Source organism: Nakaseomyces glabratus, chromosome L (assembly GCF_010111755.1).
Source record: "Nakaseomyces glabratus chromosome L, complete sequence".
Lineage (NCBI taxonomy): Eukaryota > Fungi > Ascomycota > Saccharomycetes > Saccharomycetales > Saccharomycetaceae > Nakaseomyces > Nakaseomyces glabratus.
In genome coordinates, this window is record NC_088962.1 from 174,627 (window position 1) to 193,874 (window position 19,248).

At 37.3% G+C, this 19,248-nt stretch overlaps 8 protein-coding genes and 2 non-coding genes across 10 annotated transcripts; 5 read left to right on the plus strand and 5 right to left on the minus strand.

The window, feature by feature from the left end:
• Positions 1–265: 265 nt before the first annotated feature.
• Positions 266–4,156, plus strand: RSE1 (U2 snRNP complex subunit RSE1; the record flags this gene model as incomplete). The annotated part of the gene is made up of 1 exon (XM_448838.1): positions 266–4,156. One exon carries the CDS (start codon positions 266–268, stop codon positions 4,154–4,156), a length of 3,891 nt encoding a protein of 1,296 aa, XP_448838.1.
• A 117-nt stretch (positions 4,157–4,273) lies between these two features.
• On the minus strand, positions 4,274–5,215 carry AIM32 (Aim32p; the record flags this gene model as incomplete). The annotated part of the gene is made up of 1 exon (XM_448839.1): positions 4,274–5,215. One exon carries the CDS (start codon positions 5,213–5,215, stop codon positions 4,274–4,276), a length of 942 nt encoding a protein of 313 aa, XP_448839.1.
• A 499-nt stretch (positions 5,216–5,714) lies between these two features.
• On the minus strand, positions 5,715–6,647 carry SUR7 (Sur7p; the record flags this gene model as incomplete). Its single annotated transcript, XM_448840.1, has 1 exon — positions 5,715–6,647. The coding sequence occupies one exon, from the start codon at positions 6,645–6,647 to the stop codon at positions 5,715–5,717; it is 933 nt and encodes a 310-aa protein (XP_448840.1).
• A 2,830-nt stretch (positions 6,648–9,477) lies between these two features.
• Positions 9,478–9,951, plus strand: GVI51_L01353 (uncharacterized protein; the record flags this gene model as incomplete). The annotated part of the gene is made up of 1 exon (XM_448841.1): positions 9,478–9,951. One exon carries the CDS (start codon positions 9,478–9,480, stop codon positions 9,949–9,951), a length of 474 nt encoding a protein of 157 aa, XP_448841.1.
• Positions 9,952–10,387: 436 nt separating this feature from the next.
• Positions 10,388–10,475, minus strand: tY(GUA)6. The gene is given in 2 exon segments: positions 10,388–10,423; positions 10,437–10,475. It is a non-coding gene; the product is annotated as a tRNA-Tyr (tRNA).
• A 685-nt stretch (positions 10,476–11,160) lies between these two features.
• UBP12 (putative ubiquitin-specific protease UBP12) lies at positions 11,161–14,604 on the plus strand (the record flags this gene model as incomplete). Its single annotated transcript, XM_448842.1, has 1 exon — positions 11,161–14,604. One exon carries the CDS (start codon positions 11,161–11,163, stop codon positions 14,602–14,604), a length of 3,444 nt encoding a protein of 1,147 aa, XP_448842.1.
• Positions 14,605–15,030: 426 nt separating this feature from the next.
• On the plus strand, positions 15,031–15,103 carry tA(AGC)9. Its single transcript has one exon. It is a non-coding gene; the product is annotated as a tRNA-Ala (tRNA).
• Positions 15,104–15,191: 88 nt separating this feature from the next.
• On the minus strand, positions 15,192–15,503 carry BLI1 (Bli1p; the record flags this gene model as incomplete). The annotated part of the gene is made up of 1 exon (XM_448843.1): positions 15,192–15,503. The coding sequence occupies one exon, from the start codon at positions 15,501–15,503 to the stop codon at positions 15,192–15,194; it is 312 nt and encodes a 103-aa protein (XP_448843.1).
• Positions 15,504–15,636: 133 nt separating this feature from the next.
• ANR2 (Anr2p) lies at positions 15,637–17,001 on the plus strand (the record flags this gene model as incomplete). Its single annotated transcript, XM_448844.1, has 1 exon — positions 15,637–17,001. The coding sequence occupies one exon, from the start codon at positions 15,637–15,639 to the stop codon at positions 16,999–17,001; it is 1,365 nt and encodes a 454-aa protein (XP_448844.1).
• A 304-nt stretch (positions 17,002–17,305) lies between these two features.
• Positions 17,306–18,646, minus strand: DCW1 (putative mannan endo-1,6-alpha-mannosidase; the record flags this gene model as incomplete). Its single annotated transcript, XM_448845.1, has 1 exon — positions 17,306–18,646. The coding sequence occupies one exon, from the start codon at positions 18,644–18,646 to the stop codon at positions 17,306–17,308; it is 1,341 nt and encodes a 446-aa protein (XP_448845.1).
• Positions 18,647–19,248: the final 602 nt, after the last annotated feature.

A 19,248-nucleotide genomic window follows, 5' to 3' on the forward strand; every position in this document is an offset into this window, starting at 1 on the left:
AGGTTCCACGGAAATCATTAAGGAATTCGCCAGTTATCAAATGAAAAAAAAAGTGGGGCAGGTCCCTTTTCTTCAAAACCTCTGCCTTCGCCTCCCTCCCCCCATTGTGTAATCCCTGCGATTTCGCCTTCTTTTGAAAAAAAATATGATTTCTAATGACAAATTACCAATTCCTTTGCGATGAGCATATTTTATTTGTAATGATATTAGTAATTGTTCTTTAGACGCCCTTTTTTTTTTATAGATAAGCAATAGGGTGTTGGCGATGGAACTGTACCATCTGACATTGCAACGGCAGAGCAATTATGTGCACTCTGTCAAGGGTTCGTTTCTTGGGCGAGACAGCAATGAGCTTGTTGTAGCTACACAGACTCATATAGAGTTGTATGACTTCGCTGGGAAAGTCAGACGGAAGGTGGGCAATGACATTGTTCTTTTCACGTCTCTGTTGGCGCTGGATACCATATGGGACGAGGATGGGCTCGCGCACCTTGTTATGCTGGGCCAGAATGGTAACCTTGTAGTCGCCAAGTTCGCTCTTTCTGGTGACAGGTTACAACTGGACAGTGAGTTTCTATACAGGTTTGATAACTCAGTGGAGAAGACCTGGCTCCCGAAAGTAGTCGCGAATAAGAGCTCCATTTTGGTAACTTGGGGTTTGACCCAGAAAATAGTTGTGCCCGTGAGCTGGAGTCAGGAACCAAGGTTCCGCTCGCCTATCTTCTTCTCTAATGCAGAACACTCAGTGGTACTAGAGCTATGTTCGTTGACTTCGTTCGAGGACCACTATGTCTCTTTAGAATTGGATACCCGGTTGAAAGTGTACAAGCTGAACTTCCTGTTCTTCGATCGCAATCTGCAGTCTTTGCTTCTTACAAATTCATACAACCTGAAATCAAACGAAGTCGATGACCGTCCAAATTTCATCACCGATATACCTGACCTAGCGGTCTATGGAGTCTCAACAGCAATAAATAAGTCTACATCGAAGAAGAATCCCTTTGTACTGATTGGATTCAATAAGCACATTTTGATCAAAGACATGATGGGGATCTATAGCTTAAAATGCGAGTTTCCTGCTGATATTATGGAGTCATTACCGATGGATAAGAAGCTGCTGATAGTGGCGTCAGATCTACAAATTTTGAAGAATAATGTGGGATTTCTGTTATTGCTGCAGACAAATACCGGTCATTTATTTAAAGTGATTATATTCCCAAATGAAGAGGATAGAAATAGACCCATTGCAAAGCTTGGATATTTTGACAAAGTGAAACACATTTCAAACAGCTCTAAATTGCACATATTCAATAACGGTTCGATGTACATAAATTCCCAATTCAATTATGACCATGTTTACTTGAATTTTGAGAGTATTGGCGATAATGATGAAAATTACGATAAAATTGATAACGAAAATGAAAATATATCTGTTATTTCAAAACATACCAATATAAATCCAATAGCTTTAAATTTGTGCCTGATGGAAAATATGCCGTTAACATTCATGCATTTCCAAGGTGGAAATCGAACGACAGATAGTGAAAAAGTGAACATCATAAGAAACGCCATTCCTTTGAAAGAGTATGTTTCCTCGCCACTGCCCCAAGGTGTCTCCAACATTTTCACAATTAAAACACAGTATCAATCTTACCACTCATTTATTTTCCTCACCATGATTAACTTCACCACTGTTATTCTGAAAATAGCTGACGATTCTATCGAGCAATATATTCCAGCGTCGGACACTTTTAAATTGAAAGATGATATGACCATCCATGTCGCCACTATGGGGGATAATTCCATCATACAAGTATGTAAAGATGAATTCAGACAGATTCTACTAGACTCCAAAGATGAGGAAAACTTCAAAATGAATTTAAAGTGGTATCCACCTGCTGGTGTATCCATCCTTTCTGCCGTCTCTAATTTCTCACAGTTGATCTTAGCTTTGTCAAACAATGAGATTGTTTATTTACAATTAGAAAATAATACGCTGATAGAGTATAAGAATAGACCTGAATTACCGGATGTAATCACATCATTGGCACTACTGAATGATAACACCAAGAAGAGCGAGATTCTGGCTGTCGGAACTTCAGACAATATGGTTAATGTTTTATCTTTGGAAATTGTTGACGAAGCTATCTCGTTTGAAACTGTTGTATTTCAGGCATTGGATGCTATACCGTCATCACTTTTGATTCTTAACCAAGGTCACAAGCTAGTCAATCTTCATATAGGTGTGGAAGATGGGTCATATCTAGTTAATAGGTTAGACTTGCGGAATATGTCTATAAATAACATTTTAAGAAAGCAACTTGGAACCAGATCGATTAAGGCCTTAAATCACATTGGTGTTGACCTGCGCAATGATACTTTACAATATGATGATGATGAAAGTGGCAATTCTAAGGAAAATACTTTGAAAAACCGTGGTGAAAAGACATCTGTTGTGGTTATTCATGGCAATAGAACGTGGGCAAATTATTCATCACATTCTAATATGTATATAAGGCCACTATATCTAAAGGATAGTCGAAGATTGATTACAACAAAGGAGTTCTCTTCTGCTAGCATAGATTCTGGTGGCAGCTGTTGTTCTCTTAGTGCATCTGGATCTCTTTTAATTGGTGGATTTGATTTCTTACCATGGGTTGGTAATTGGTTTAGCAAAGATGCGGTAGCAATACAATTATCTGATGATTCCTCAACAGCTGTCTCTGGCGGTGATTCAACTGATGGTAGTGATGATGACGAGGATTATGATGAAGAAAAATTAGAGGAATTTGATATTCACTGTAGGAAATTTTTGAATTTTAATGATCAAGGGAAAAGCACGGTATTGGTTTTTGAAAATACAATTGACGATAAGGCAGAGAGTACTCTTTGTATAATCAACAAGAAAGATATTTCTCCAATGACTATATCTGATGATGGTAAGTCTGTCTTCCGCAAATCATTACCTTTTAAGACTAGAGACGTAGCCTTGAGTAAGCTAGGTACAAAAAAATGGTATCTGTTTGTTTTGTCGACTTCGAGTACAATTTTCACATACGGAATAAAAACCTCGACTGATGGCACGGTGGATCTGAAAATGGAGCTAATTCATGAAACTCATTTTGATAATGAAGTGTTTTGTATAAAAGTGTTCAGAGATATGTTGATTGTACCACAATACAATAGACTATTGTTTTGTGAGGTGGGTAAAACAAAGCTACTCAACAAGATGATTGGTCCTGCTGTTGACTATGTTGAGAAAATTACTGTGTTGGATTGTTGGGCTGATGATAGAATCGCAATTGGAGACTTTAGAAATTCTGTTAGCCTCTTACAGTTTTCATCCAGTCATGAAGTGAATGTAATAGCAAACGATATTTGTACTCGAGATGTAACCGCCATCAAGTTCTTGGATCGTTCGACTATTATTGGTGGTGATAAATTCGGTAGTGTTTGGGTTTTAAGATTATCAATACAAGATGAGAAGATTCTTCAAAGTTGTGACAATAACAAAGTTGAACTACAACAGCATTTGCTAAGAGAAAAAGGCACATTAAGAGAGAAAGCGCCAAATATCTTAAATACATACTTCAAGCTTGATTTGGTTAACCAGTTTTTTATCAATGACATTGTGACGGGTTTTTCTGTAGAGGAAATCACACAGGCGAGTGATAGACCTATCATATTTTATTATGGGATCCAAGGCACGATTGGTTGTTTACTACCGTTACTTGTGAAATCAGAAATTTCTAAACTGAGAAGTATTGAACAAATGATGAAGTCCGCTGATGAGACTTGGTTCTTAAAGAATGAACTGCTTAATGAAAAAATAGGCATCGAGCTAGAAGATAAGGAAAATCATGAGTATGATTTGGCTGTGCATTCAGTAATTGACCATGAAGTTGGCCGGACAGCAGGCAACTGGGCTTCGAGTTCCGGATTTATAGAAGGGAAATTCACAACTTTGGATTGTGATCACACTGCTTACAGAAGTTACTATGCACCGGTAAAAAATGTGATAGATGGTGATATATGTGAGACTTACTTAAACTTGACTGACGACCTTAAGGCATACCTCACCAAACATGCATCCCCTGATAATGATTTGACTACCATTGTACAAACCCTAATGAAGGTGAGGAATAACTTCATCTAGATTGGAATATTCATTGAACTAAATAATTAAATAAAAGGTTTTATAGAGCATTAATTCGAATTTCATAATGAAAGATGGAATATTGACTTGGTATTTATGTGCTCATGTGCTCATTTATCAAAGCGAAAGTCCGCCTCGGAAGTTATTTTCAATTATTACTCCTTCATTTACACTTTGAACTATTTCACTGACATTAAATGGTGTAACTTTTCCAAACCATAATGAATCCACCTTTTTTCTTCCATTTTGATTTTCAATTGGTTTATAAATAAGAATATTACCCGCAAACTTGTGTCCCCCAATATGGGATATTATTCCAGTATTATTTACAAGCGGTTTAGAGTTTGCAGTATTTACAGAGTGTAGTATTTCAGGTCCCATTATGCCACATCTCATGTCTCTTTTTTCATGCCCACATACAAATAACCAAGCGTCATTTTTTAGCTCCCTATAATATATTGAGTCGTCTAATGATAATGTTATCTGGTTATTATTCGAGACAGTTGTCGCAGCGGCTTTCCCACTGAGATAATCACTAAAGCTTAATTTGGGTGCTACAGCATGTCCAGAATTAATATATTGAGAGAATTTCTCTATATCTGGTTTCTTTACTCTGTAATACCTCATGTCCGGCATGACTAAAAAGTCGTAAAACTCTAATGAAGTTGGAGCAAATGACTCTAATGAAGAGGTTATGCTGATTGCATTAAATAGGACCCCTGGACCAAAGTTAAGTTTTGAAATAATATCGTATGGATGCGTTGTATTATTCTCGATTCTGGACTCCCATATATTTTTCCAAACTCCGGGTTTCTTGGCCATTCCTCTATTTATATCCGAGATAAGCATGACGTGCTTATCATAGCTGGGAACAGCAGTTTTTAAAGATATACCAGGGTCTATTTTCTCATCATCAAAATGCAGTTTCGAGTTGACTTCCTCGCAGTAGCAGTTATGTGCTATAATTTCCTCTCTTAACTCTGGGTGTAACACTTTCCTGTATCTAGCATTATAATATCGTTTTGTAAGCGGTAGCAATACCCTATTGCCAATTACCATCGTTTCCTGAATACGGCAAACCTCGGAATCTGTCTAATGGTATCTTCTATTAGCCAGAGCATTGATATGATATTTTGGGTGAACCTTTTTTTTCACCCCGCTAAAATTTCATCCACTAAGCAAATAGTGTAAAGTCGATCTATAATCATATTATTTGACAATTAAGTATATAACTCAGATACACTCATATCAGTTGTTTTGGTTTGCTATTCGATGATCTCTTGCCTTGATAGTTGAATTAGAAGAAACAGTATATTAAAAACTAAAACATAAAGAGAGTATTGTTGATATAAATTTTGCGTAATTACCTTTGCTATATAATTTGAATATAATTCGGATTAGTTATTAAGTTAAAATGGAATGTAAGTCAATATAAGAGAGTTGTGGGTATTAAAAAGGATAGCAGCATGAGTATGTTATCTGGTATGGTCTGTATTTGTTCTTAGTATGCATGTGAGCAAATAGGTCAATGAATGTTTTTCAGTGAAGAAGTTGAATTTTAAACAGACTCTTCATCACCGCTGGAGATCTTTTCAGTTCTCTTTATCTTGAAGAAATTGATGCCGTGGTGGTTAGCCTCGGTGGCTACTGGCTGGGCAGCAGACATCTGTTGGGCTTGTTGCGTTACCACTGGTGGAGTTTGGAATTGCTCGTTTGCGTAAGTTTCTGTGCCATCAACAGGTGCTGGGACTTCTTGGCTAGTGTTTCTGTAAGAGAAAAGGTTTTGGGTCTTTGCGCTTGGGAATCCAAAGGTTGACTCTTTGAAAATACTCTTTCCTTCTTTCTTTGACTTGATGAACCAGTAGAAGATGGTTACAAATTCGAAGAGCACTAGCACAACACTAGCCCATGCAATACCAAACAGACTTGGTCCGACTTTACCGTGTCTGTCAGCGTCACTGAACGCTTTCTTTGCCATTGCGGCGGCAGCTTGGATCAAGACCACAGCAGTTATGTTGAAGACACAGCCGAAAGTGATTAGGATGAATATAACTTGAGTGACAGCCTTTGAGCACCATGACAGAATGAACAGGATGAAAGAAATACCAACGAAAGCCAAAGCGATCCAGAAGAAACAGAAGGCAAATCTGGACAAGTAATAGAAAGCGTCTCTCTTTGAGATGAAAGAGTGTGGCACATTCTCCTTTGTGTGGAAGTTGTCCACTGGCGATATTGGTGCTGCTGGCTTCAGGTATTCACCACAATCGATCTTGTTGTTGTCGTAACTGCAAGCACCCCAGAATGTCCATCTGGTTAAGCTTGGTGCATTTGGGATACCAGTAGTGTCACCTTCCACCCAGTAAAATCTATTGATTGGGTAGTCGTTAGTGCTACCGGATATGATAATAAGAATCAACAACAATGTGTTACCTGCTAGGAATAGCAGTATCAACAGTTTCAATGATATATGAAATAAACTTGGCAATTTCATAGCTAGTGATGGTAATTCTCTGGTGTGTTATTTACCGACTTGGTTAATGTCGCTGTAGTAGACTAAAAAGTTCAATAGATAAACTATACTTATATAACATGCAAGAAGTTCAACACATGGGGGGGGAAAAAAATTATCGGTAGAGGATTGTTGATAATTCCTTTCTGCTGATCAAAAGATCAGAGAGATCGAGAACCGGGGTAAACTGTCACCCAACAGCAAGTGCTGAGAGAACGTTAGACTATAAAAGTTAACCAAAAGAGTAGGGACCCTTTTACCCTCAATTGCTTGAACAAGGATGTTCTGTAAGCTTTCAATAGCTCATCTCTTTGTAAGACAACTCCCGCATATTGAATGTAGAGTGGGAACATGGATATAAACAAGTTTTTCAAGAAAACAAAGTAAAAAATTCATTTGTGCGGGAGATTCAGTGCTTTTGTATTCAGCTTATTCAGTTTGTTTACCTTTTTTTTTTCCAAGACTTGGGATGGGATCTTGCAGCTAATCATTATCCAAATCAAGTGTAAAGAAATAAGAAAACAGACCTAATTAGGAAATCTGTAAATATTAAAAATCCTTTCTCTTAGTACGAACAGTGAATTACCAGAGCAAATCCAGTACAAACGGCATAGTAATGTAATAGTATACGTACAGTTCACACGCAGTTGTTATTTAGTATACATTTCTCATATGACTACTACGTTTGTCACGATTTTATCTTCCCGTATTAAGAGATGTATGGTGTGATTTCTTCTCGATATTTTAAGAGCAGTTTACCGCTTATACCTATATCAGTTGTATAGAGAGTCGAGTTTGGAGTAACTAACAAGCTTTAGGTTATACCATCACACATGTGAGTTGTAGCATTAGTGTTCCCAGCTTCAGGAATATTATTGGGGTTTTCGTTTTAGTTAAGAAATCCACAGAGATTTCTTGATTTGTATAATGTTGTTCGGGGGAAAATTATATCTCTTAACAGTAACATCCGTGTTTTCAGAAATGGTCCCTTAATAATAGATTTGTTGAAGGTTTGCCTTAATGTGTACCTGGGCTTTTTCGTTTGTGTTGTTGGATGGTTTAAATTTTCGGATTTCTTAGCTTCATAGAATTTGTGGAAGAACCCAAACCCTGATATCTAGTTTTCAAAGTTGACACCCGCAACCAATGGTGTGTTATACCTTTTCAAATTTCTGGTTGAATAAAAACTCAATCATAATTAACTATTTTTCATTGGAAGAAACTAGTTATATGCTTGCTGCTCTTCATCTATGGACTTACGTATCTCTTCCTGGATATTATCAGATTTCCAAAAGCTCCTCCAGTATCTCAATAATCATTATAAGTGCTCTAATTATATCATATTTTTTCATTGAAGTACAACTTGTCTAAGGTATCGAGTCATCCAATTTGTTTTTTTATAGCAGACTTGAATGCTGTCAAAATTCATATCTCTCAAATATTTAATTATCATGAAAGAGGTGACGATGCCAACCTATACCTCGGCTATTAAAACATTTGTGGTCTTTTTTTTATCTCCTCACTTATATTTTTGTCAAATGAGCTTAATTAATTAATGGGTTATCTAGTTGTAAAATCAGGAACATATTTTTATCTTAATATATGTCTGCGTACTGAAAAGATCCAGTTTTGTAGATTTGAAATCAAGTAGTTATTTAACTGACAGTTTCTTCATAAACCTTATCCAAGCACTAAATTCACCCATTTTGTTGAGGATAGACGTCTTACTGAGATGTTTAGGGTTTCCTAACCTGTTGGATGATGTCCCCTCTTGACATTGTCATCCGTGGTGTCCTTCGCCCAAACGAACTGTGATCTTATTACTAAAAGAGTTGGTACAAGTTTAGTAAATTTAGCATAGAAATTGTATAATTTACTTTTTTCTATTATATATGAGAAACTGGCTCACTTTTCACCAAATATGATTGATGAGAGCCCTTTTCTATACCATCTATCTTTGCTATTCAGAACCTCTAATTTGATCTACTTTGCAATGATATTCAGGAAATTCTCTTAAAACTGGACAAAAACTTTAAATCCATTAACGGATAAGTTTTTACCTTGTCTTATCTTATCTGGTGTTGCTTTTTACTTCTGTGCCTGTATGAGCGGCATGGTCACACCCACATCCTTGCAGTTGACCACACACATATCTTTCGTGGTGATCTATGTTCCATGTGATTGTCTTCGTTTCAAGTAATAAGTAGTCTCGTGGTTTTGTCGTCATCAGCCGGTTCGTTTCTCACTTCACAGCTTACTACTACTACGTCTTCGTGAATGGGCCAATATCTGCGTGCTATAAGTTATCCCAATTTTTTTGTACTGAAAATGAGAAAAGTAGTCTCTAAATTACAACGGTACTTGTGGGAACCTAGCAAAGAACCACTGCCTACTGAACAATCAACGCAGTGGGTTCCTTCTTTTGAGGAAATTTCTTTTTAGTTCTTGGATTGTGCCCTACCCATAGCATATTCAATGCTCGTTTCTTTTTTTTTTAATATATTGTAGGACCTATGCTTACTTGCAATTGCTTGGATTTAGGAAGACTGTGTGTATTATATGGGAATTCTGAGATGACAGTATGGATTGAAAAAATTGTTTCTCGAGTAAGACAATGCAATTTAGCGATGCGTTAAATTTTTATATTTTTCAATTTCATTAATATGATTTGTTTTTTTTTTTAATTGCACTTCTTATTTAGGGTTGATTTGGAAACCTTATTGAATACTGTTCTTATATATAGGATCGCTTTATATAGTTGATTGCCTATTGCTATATTCGAAAAAAGCTAGAGTTAAGGGAAGATTATAGTATGCAGATGTACGCACCTTCGTCACCAGTGGTTGCTAATGCAGATGTGAGGTTGATGATGCTGTTGCAACAAGAGCAATTGAAGATGCAGAAGAGACGGATGAAGCGCAGTCATGAGATGTTTGAAGATAACAATTACAAACGGGTAAAGTACGGCTTCCATAACTCCGAGACACGCAACACGTATCCGTCTATTGTACCTGCCATAGGAACGATGAATAGCACCACCAATAACAACGGTAATAACATTAATAACATATCACATGATAGAATGAACTTGCATAATACAGTACAGACTCATGGGCTGCGACCTGAGATGTCTGGCTTGCATAATCCAGATAGTGACTCCGAACCATATGCAGAGATAGAGGAATATATGGTAAAGGGTTATTGTTTGGATGAAACTGTGGCAGGAACACAGAATATAACTATCAATGAACCCTCAATTATGACGGACATGATGGATATGGACTAGTTCAACTGAATTGATAGAATATTATAAAAAGGGCTTTTCATTATTACCGGAAATATGTCATTTATTTTGATACAATTAAAATTGTCATACTCTTAGCTCCATAATTATACTAGGTTGAAACGACAATGATATCAAATAGGGAGTAATAAATGGTTAATGCTTATTTCTTTCACTACTAAATCAGTCCACATAAACGAGTACGTTCATATTTATCTATACTTAAATGCTACACTTATGACAATATATTAATTTCTTCTTTATGTTACAATATAATCTTTTGAAACCCCAGTTAATATTCACATAAATACTAAAAAAATAAAAATGTGAAGTATTAAGTATATAGCGGTTGGTAGTAGATGGGGTTTACTAGCGAATATCCAATATACTACAAATTCGGTTCTTACGAATATAAAAAACAAAGAAATTAAAAAAAATATCTCCCGGGGGCGATTCGAACGCCCGATCTCAAGATTTCAGTGTTGAAATTACAGTCTTGCGCCTTAAACCAACTTGGCTACCGAGAGTAATTAAATTGATGTTATTTCAGGTATGGTAGCTTACCTTCACTCAGTAATAGCAAATTTTGAATATCTATTTATTTTAAGTGGTTTTTAGCTATATTCCCATCAAGTAGAACAGTTATACCTATCTGTATGTTCATTATTACAAAAAGAAATTAGGACTATATCTGATGAATGTTTTAGGTGATTTGTGCTTGAAGATGTAAAGCTGTATCTATTAATTTTGGTGCCATCAAATTGTCTATTATAAATCTTAGATTGATGCAGTTGAGATATAAAAAAACTAACTGTTACTGTTAGCCTGCTTTTACGTTGGTATATGGGCTTGTGCAAACGTGATTTGCTGTAATAATGCTTTCTTGGAGCTCTTAATATTGCTCAGTGGCACGATGCATCGAGTGTATAGAATTTTGTTCTGGATTTTCTCAACTTCATCGAGGAAGAAAAAAAATGTCACCAAATAAGGCGATGAGTTTGGAAAGAGACATCCATACTTACCTTCTGAATATAGTTGTAAATTACGTATATCACTTGTGTCAACCCATTGCAAGTTCTTCTCATCGATATTCCTTAGATATATATTCTTCCTTATCGTACAGTGACTGACTAGACTAGCCCACGTTGTTTGGCCATTGACCAGGGACGTTAAGAACTTTAAAGATCTGTTAGAGAAGCCTTTCCTCTGAGAATGGAAAACATTACTAGTAATGAAGGGATCCCAGATCTTAATGAAGAACTGAACACGATTCAAATTGAAAGTACGAGCAGTAATGATGGACATGAGGAGCTACTTAGAAAGCGTGGCATTATAACTAAATTGATGAAAAACTGTGAATTGTCAGCCAAAGAAGGTGACAAAGTATACATCATCCCTAAAGATTGGTTTGATAAATTCTTTTCTGAAGAATTGAAATCTGAAAATGATTTAGGGCCTATTGACGTTGCATCTATCATTAAAGATTACGAACATTTTGTCCTTGAAGATTATAATAGCGTGCCATATACATCAGTGCCTGAACCGTTATTCCTTCAGTTTCAAGAATGGTATGGTATCACTGACCTATCTCAACCAGTAGTTACTTATCTCATTGAAAATGAAAATGGGGAGTTAGTTACTGAGTATAACAAGAGGATCTTCAGATTGCATCATTTAACTATAGGTGAATCGTCCAGAAATAACTACACTTTGAATCAATCTTATATTGTTCTCTCATCATTGAATCTTTATTCTGACTTGAAGGTTAAGGCTATACAGCAATTTGCAAAAAATCAAAACTATCTTAATATGGAAAATCATGAATTTAGGGTATGGGTTGTAGAGGATAACGAGACAAACTCCGCTAACACGGCATTGAGTAGTTACGAGATTACGCCATTGCAGTTTTTAAGTTTATCATCAAAAGAACTAATAGCAGAAGACATGTTCCATAAACTTCTTAAAAGTACGTCATCCCAGCCCTGCGATATCATAATTGAGACTCGAAATTTAAATGATGGTAAATGGCCTTCCTATTTTTTTATGTATAACAATCCTATGACTATGACAGGAATAGTCGGACTGTCAAATCTGGGAAATACCTGTTATATGAATTCAGGTCTTCAATGTCTGGTACATATCCCTAAGCTAAGAGACTATTTCTTTTATGGAGGCTATGAGCAGGAAATCAATCTTGATAATCCTCTTGGCTACAACGGAACAGTCGCTACTGCATTTGGTAACTTGATACAAAATTTATATTCTTATCATTGGAACCAGCAGCAATATCAGTCCTATTCTCCAAACCGATTTAAAATGACATTAGGTCAAGCCAATAGCATGTTTGCAGGTTATATGCAACAAGATTCACAAGAGTTCCTAGCCTTCCTATTGGATAGTCTACACGAGGATCTTAATAGAATTCATGACAAGCCTTATATTGAAAAACCTACTTTGGAAACTTCTGAGGAATTGGCTGATGAAAACGCGGTAAAGCAACTTGCAAAGAAGACTTGGGATGCTCACCTCGCTCGTAATGACTCTGTGATAAATGATTTATTTGTTGGTATGTATAAATCAACACTGAAATGTCCGACTTGTAAAAATATCTCCATTACCTTTGATCCATATAATGATCTGACTTTGCCATTGCCAATATCAACAGTATGGAATAAGAAAGTGAAAATCTTTCCCCAAAAGTCACCACCATGTATTCTTGAAGTAGAACTCCCCAAGTCAGCGACATACAACGATTTAAAGGATTATGTTGCAACATATTCCAATATTGATTCAAGTTCATTATTCGGTTGCGAAATTTTTAATCACCAATTTTATCGAAATTTTGAGTCCCCCATTTCAGACTCAAACTACTTACCAGTGCAGGAATTGATTTCTGAAACTGATGACATCATATTTTATGAAATTATTATCAATCCGGGTGACATTATCTTACCTGTTATAAATACCAGAATTGAAGAAGGATTCAATAGCCCATCCTTATTTGGAGTGCCATTTTTCGTTACAGTGTCAGATGAAGAGAGAAGGAATCCATTCTTGATATACCAGAAACTGGAAAAATTATATACTAATCTGAGTGGTGGGTATATCCAATTAAGGGAGACTTTAAATAATGAAAATCAACTAAATGCAATTTTCCCAAATCTAGTAGCCAAGTATGGAAAGGAAGATATGGAGCCAATAAACGATATTATTGACACATTATATGATCCAAATGACTCCACAGATGGTATTTTCACTTTGAAAACGATATCAGAAAGCAGAGATGAAATTGAAATTGAATCGCCATCAAAAACCCAGCCTTGGATTCCAGAAAGTAATATTAACTATAAACTTGCAGATGATATATTCAACTTCTCATCAGTGATCTTGAGAGATATCTACTATTATAATAAAATGGAAAATCAAACAAGTGATGCTGAGAACGCTTCATCAACAGATAATTCAAACTCCGAGGATAATATGGAAATTTCTACTGATAGCCCAGTTGTCGATGGGTCTGACTTAGGAAATAGTGAATCTAATCACAAACCTGAGAAATACCAGTCTGAATTAGATAAACTTTGTATTGAAAGCAGTTCAATTTTAGTTTGCGAATGGACACAAAAATCGATTGATGAAGTATTTACTGATGATAAACCTATTGATTGGGAACATCCCGCCCTTCTTGAGAATAAGGAATTGTTACTAGCTCAAAAGCAGAGAAATTCAGCAAGCCCAAATATCATAACATTGGATAGCTGTTTAAAACTTTTTTCTAAGCCAGAAGTTTTAGGAATTAACGACTCATGGTATTGTCCAAAATGTAAAGAGCATAGGCAAGCTACTAAGCAGCTTGAGTTATGGAATACGCCAGAAATACTGCTAATTCACTTAAAACGTTTTGAGAATCAAAGATCCTTCAGTGATAAGATCGACGCGGTTGTCGATTTCCCCATAGAAGGATTGGACATGACACCTTATGTTGTTGATTCAGTTGTAGAGGATGGTTGTATCTATGATCTCTTTGCAGTTGATAATCATTATGGTGGTCTCGGCGGTGGGCATTATACATCTTATGTTAAAAATAACATAGATAACAGATGGTATTATTTTGATGATTCAAGAGTCTCATCAACTGATCCAAAAAAAAGTGTAGCAGGTTCTGCCTATTTGTTGTTTTATTGTAAAAGGGAACAGAATCCTAATGGGATTGGCAACTCAAAGTTACAGGATATTATTATCAATTCGAGAACTAAATATGAAGAAAGATGGCAAGAAATATTAAACTCACAGACTCAACTGTATGAATCTACAAAAGACATAGTAAGCCAAGAGACATCCTTGAATATTGGATATACGCCTGATTCTAAGAATAAATCGTATGAGATTGAACCGAATAACTCACCTTCTTTGACCAACAGCCATTCAGACACCACAGAAAGTGAGACTTTTGAGCTAAAGCAAGATAAAAATGGTTCTGAGTCCAGTGAGGATGATATTTTGTCTCGAAAATCAACTGGTTACAGTACAGAAAGTCTTGAAGTCGGAAATCTTGACATCAATGAGGCAGATGAAAATGGAGGTAGACGGAAATTACGTTTGTTAAAGAAAGTATACGGGTCAGATACAAATCCAGAAGATGAAGACGAGTGTTAACTAATATTGTATAGATTTCATTTTTTCGGATTTTGTCATTTTACTCTATCTTATGCATGTAACTATAATACTAATGATACGCATTTTTAAAGTTGTAAATATTTTAGCATTCCTAGTGTTTAATTCTACAAACGAAATTAAAATGTTTCAAAGTTTATGATTTGGACCAAATACAGAGACATCCTTTCATCAATAACAATAACACGTATCTTATGATTATTGAATTAGACTATTATACTAAAGTATTGGAAAGGCAACGTAAGTGCTTCACAACTCTGAAGTATATTACTAATAAACCTAAGCTGTATGAAAGCGTTATTGTTTGTTAGAAATCCATTAAATTGGACAAATAATGCGATCCATCAAGAAATTAAGAATATATCAAATCAGATGATCAGCCCCTACATCAGAAAATATAAAATAACTGGGCGTGTGGCGTAGTTGGTAGCGCGCTCCCTTAGCATGGGAGAGGTCTTGGGTTCGATTCCCAACTCGTCCATATTATTTTTTGCTTCTACTGCCCGTCTTGTCCAAAGCCACCTAAATGCCATTAAAGAATCGGTATTATAACTATCAAATTAAAGTGCCTATTTACTTTTTGATACTAATTTATATCTAACCTCAAGTTCTTTCTGAGCCTCTTCCAATTCCGTGAGCAGTTTCTCATAATATTCTACCTTATTCCGTATTTCTTGTAATTTATTTTGGTTCTCTATTTTCTGTTCTCCAAGCTGGTGTAGTTCATCTTTATCCTTCAATTGAAACTTCTCATCAATATTTAACAATAGTTCATTATTAGCTCTTGACTTACAGCTGAATAGATTAACAGATTCGCCTATCTCCTTGTCAACAAAATCCTGTAAGGCGTCTACACATTTCTGGACATCCTGCTTGATCATTTGAACACTTAAAATCTAACAAAAAAAGGTTAAGAGAAGCAAACTTTTCAAATCTTCTTATTGTCAGATTTGCCACTTCCCAGTATACAGTCAGTCACAGGCAATATCAAGAATAGATATACTATTTACAACTATGGCTTCTCATATGTTGACAAATGTATTTCTTTGTCAATTTGACATGTCGCGAGGGAACACACTAGTATGGTCGGCTCGTGATAATGATCCACTATTAAAGGGAATTGAGTTCAAAGCGCTACCATCCGGGATTCATGAAGTATCAGACGATGTTATTCGGTTCTGTATAGAGTATGAGCAAACCCAGTACTACGGTATATGTTGTTATTTGCAAAATGCTTTCGAGGTACTGGATAATGAGGGTCAAGTTGATAGATCAAAAGTGAAGATGTACTCCCTGGGAGTTATTGTAGACCCCAGTCAAATATCTGATGACCTTAGAGGGTTCAACTACGAAGTAACAAATCAGTACATCCCAGAGTTACAATCATTGTTAAAAGATTGGTCAACTAATCAGGGTTCAAATTCCAATTCATATGAACAATTAAGCACTTACTATCATAAAAAGATTAGTGGCAGCCTAAATTATGAAGTAGATTACCAAACCTCAATGTTGAACCATTTACCATATTGGCTAAATAAATTAGGGCCACTAATCTTTCCTTTGTTCAAATCATGCTTGCTTAGAGAGAGGATATTGGTTATATCCGCGCCTGGCAATAGCTTCGAGTACACGAATTCCTTACTTTACTGTTTGGCCACCATATCAAGAAATTCGAAACTCAATATGGGCAACACAGGTTCTAAGGGTAGTTACATACCAACTTTGTTTACAGTCGGGACTTATGATATAGAAGATTTAGAGAAGCATGGACAGGAGGGCTTTTTAGCTGTTACAAGTGATGAGATATTGCTATATAAGGAAGAGCTCTTTGATAAGGCTCTGATATTGCCATCAGATTCCCTTATCCATGAAGGTCTTGAACTTCAAGACAACAAGGGCCATCCTGTTAAAGCCACTATTCATGAATCGAGAATATTTAACAAGCTGCTGGAGACATACTGTGATCAGGATATCACGAAGAGGGATTTGGAAAGATTTTCCCGCAATACAGAAACCATGTCATGGCTGCAATATATACTAGATAGTATGCTATTCTTGGCTACAGCAGGCCATATAACCGCGAGGTACAATGAGACGAGGGAAATAATCCAAAAAAGTTTATCTCGAGAAGAGGGTGAACCGGATGAGCATTACGATGCTAGAGGTATTGTACAGTTTTTCAATAGTAGATCAGATGAGTTGCTTGACTATATTCAAAGGACCATTGAAGACAGTAACAACATACTACCGGCCACAATAACGATAGACCTTGATATGGATTATTTTAGTAAACAAGACTATGAATTTTTGAGAATGTTTGCCAAGAAATGGCTAGATAAAGACATTATGTTTAAGACAAATATACTGGGTATATATTGAACATTGAATAGATATAGGAGGATGTCGTAAGAATGATGTGATTGATTTATATATTTCCCGATTTATTGAAGTTCAATGTGTAGAGGAAAGTAATTAATATAAAATTGTAGAAATGCTATTAACTGCTTGCCGAGGAAACAGTCATATGTAAGAAAATAAAAAGTAAAGCAAAAATACATTGGAAAACATAAAAATTGCATAGAAGTGAATTGAAATATCAAAAGTTTACCGATAAATAATATAAAAAGTTAGAAAAAACAAAAAAAAAACAATAACAAGAAAAAAATGAATTGTCAAATTAAAATCAGTAAACTAACCATAGTGCACATGCAATAATTGAAATACCGATGATAGCTGTAATGATACCAGCACCAGCTCTAGAACCACCAGTAATATGAAGAGGAGCCAAGTTGGTTGGATGTGGTTTTGTACCAGCAGCACCATCACCAGTAGAGTTACCACCATTTGTGGCGTTATAAGGTGGTGCTCTCTTTAGAGCTTGTGTGTTTACCATCACTTCAAGGGCAGCCATCTGTTCACCAAGACCGTACATACCGTCCCAGTCGTCGCGGAACCAGTTCAAACCACAGGTGTGTCCATCTGTACCACCGGAGCAAGATTTTGCTGCCGCTAGAGCGGAAGTGTTCAACCAGGTCATGATCTGTTGCCTAGTCTCTGGGACTAGTTCTGCGGTCGAGCCCAGGAAACGGGCGAAGTAGGCCTTAAAGGAACGTTGATCTGTGTTACAAGTGTTTGGGCCTTGACATGCGGCTTCATACAGGATCGAGTTGTTGAAGAAGACACGGGATGCGTTCAGGAAAGCGTGTGTTCTTTCGTGCCACAGATCGGAGCCTGTCATGTTGAACAAGTAGGCAGAGCCGGAAAGCATCAGACCCTGGTTGTAAGTCCACTGGTACTTGGTGACTGTTGTACAGTTGTCGTTTATACTAACACCATCGTACACGTATCTGTATGTGCCGTTATCGATTAGGTGCACGTCTTCCATCCAGTCGTAGACTCTCTCTGCCCAGTCCACGTAACTCTGGTTACCGGTGTACCTGGCCAGTCTTGCGGCGATGTGGAACAGTGCACCGTTGGAGACGGTGTTCTTGTAGTCGTAACCGGAGTTCCACACGAAAATCTGCCATCTGAGACCACCGCCACACGTCTCGGAGTCCCAACGCAGCGCCATGGTGTTGAAAACGGCCTGCGTCAGGTACAGCCACTGCGGCTTGTCATCTGGCGGGTTGGGGAACTTCCTCTCCGCGGCCTGCATCACAGCGATACCCCAGAAGGCCTGGTCATCGTTACCCTCGGTGGTAGACTGGTTCAGAGGCACGTAGTCGTTGTTGTCACCGGTCTGGTGCAGCAGCGCTGCCATGATCTTGTCGTTGTACGTATCGTTCTGCATGAAGTACCAGTAGTCGAGCATGCAACCCCAGGCACCACCGGCCTGCCACCAGTAGTACGGATCAGAAAACATCCCCACAGTCTTACCATACTGGTCACCGGTGTAATAATCCATCAAACCGTAAGCGACTAGCGCAGTCGCATTCTGCAAAGAAGCGTAATCATCCAGATCAAGCTCCAGACCAAACACACTCACAAGGCTCACAAGCCCCGAAAGCAGTGTCACCAATCTCATTATTGGGCGTATATGTGTTTTATCTTACTGGTCTTGTCCCGATACTAGTTTTATTTTTTTTTGAACTCCTTTCCTATTTATATGAAATTTTTTTTTTTTGTCAATTCCAAGAATCAGCCCGTTGTGCAGGGAAGTAGTGGGAGACTAGTAAGTGGGAAATCCCAACTGTCAATCCCAATAAAAGAGGCATCGGCTACGGGGATTGGTGAAGGGGGTGGTGAGATGGGGGGGACTCACAATGGAGGCAGTGGAAGGGGTGAACTCCTCAGATGTGCGCTGCATACGATTCCTCTGATGACGTTCTTCCCATCATTTTCGCGACTCTCACCTGTTTGCGCTCTGCTTTGTGCTCTGCTTTGTGCTCTGTTTTGTGTTCTGCTTTGCTCTCTGTACAGCTCTGTGCGGCCCTGCGCCTTCTTTTTTGATTTCAGTTTCGTGTCGTGTGTAGTGAGCGGGACAGGTGTTGTTAAAAGAGAGATTTTCTTGTCCAACTGAGGGTCATGTGGGTTTTACGTGTATAGTGTATGGGTGTATGGGTGTTATTGTTTCTCTGTGATGTGGGTGTGTGGGTGTTATAGTTTGTTTTTTTACTGACGCGTTTC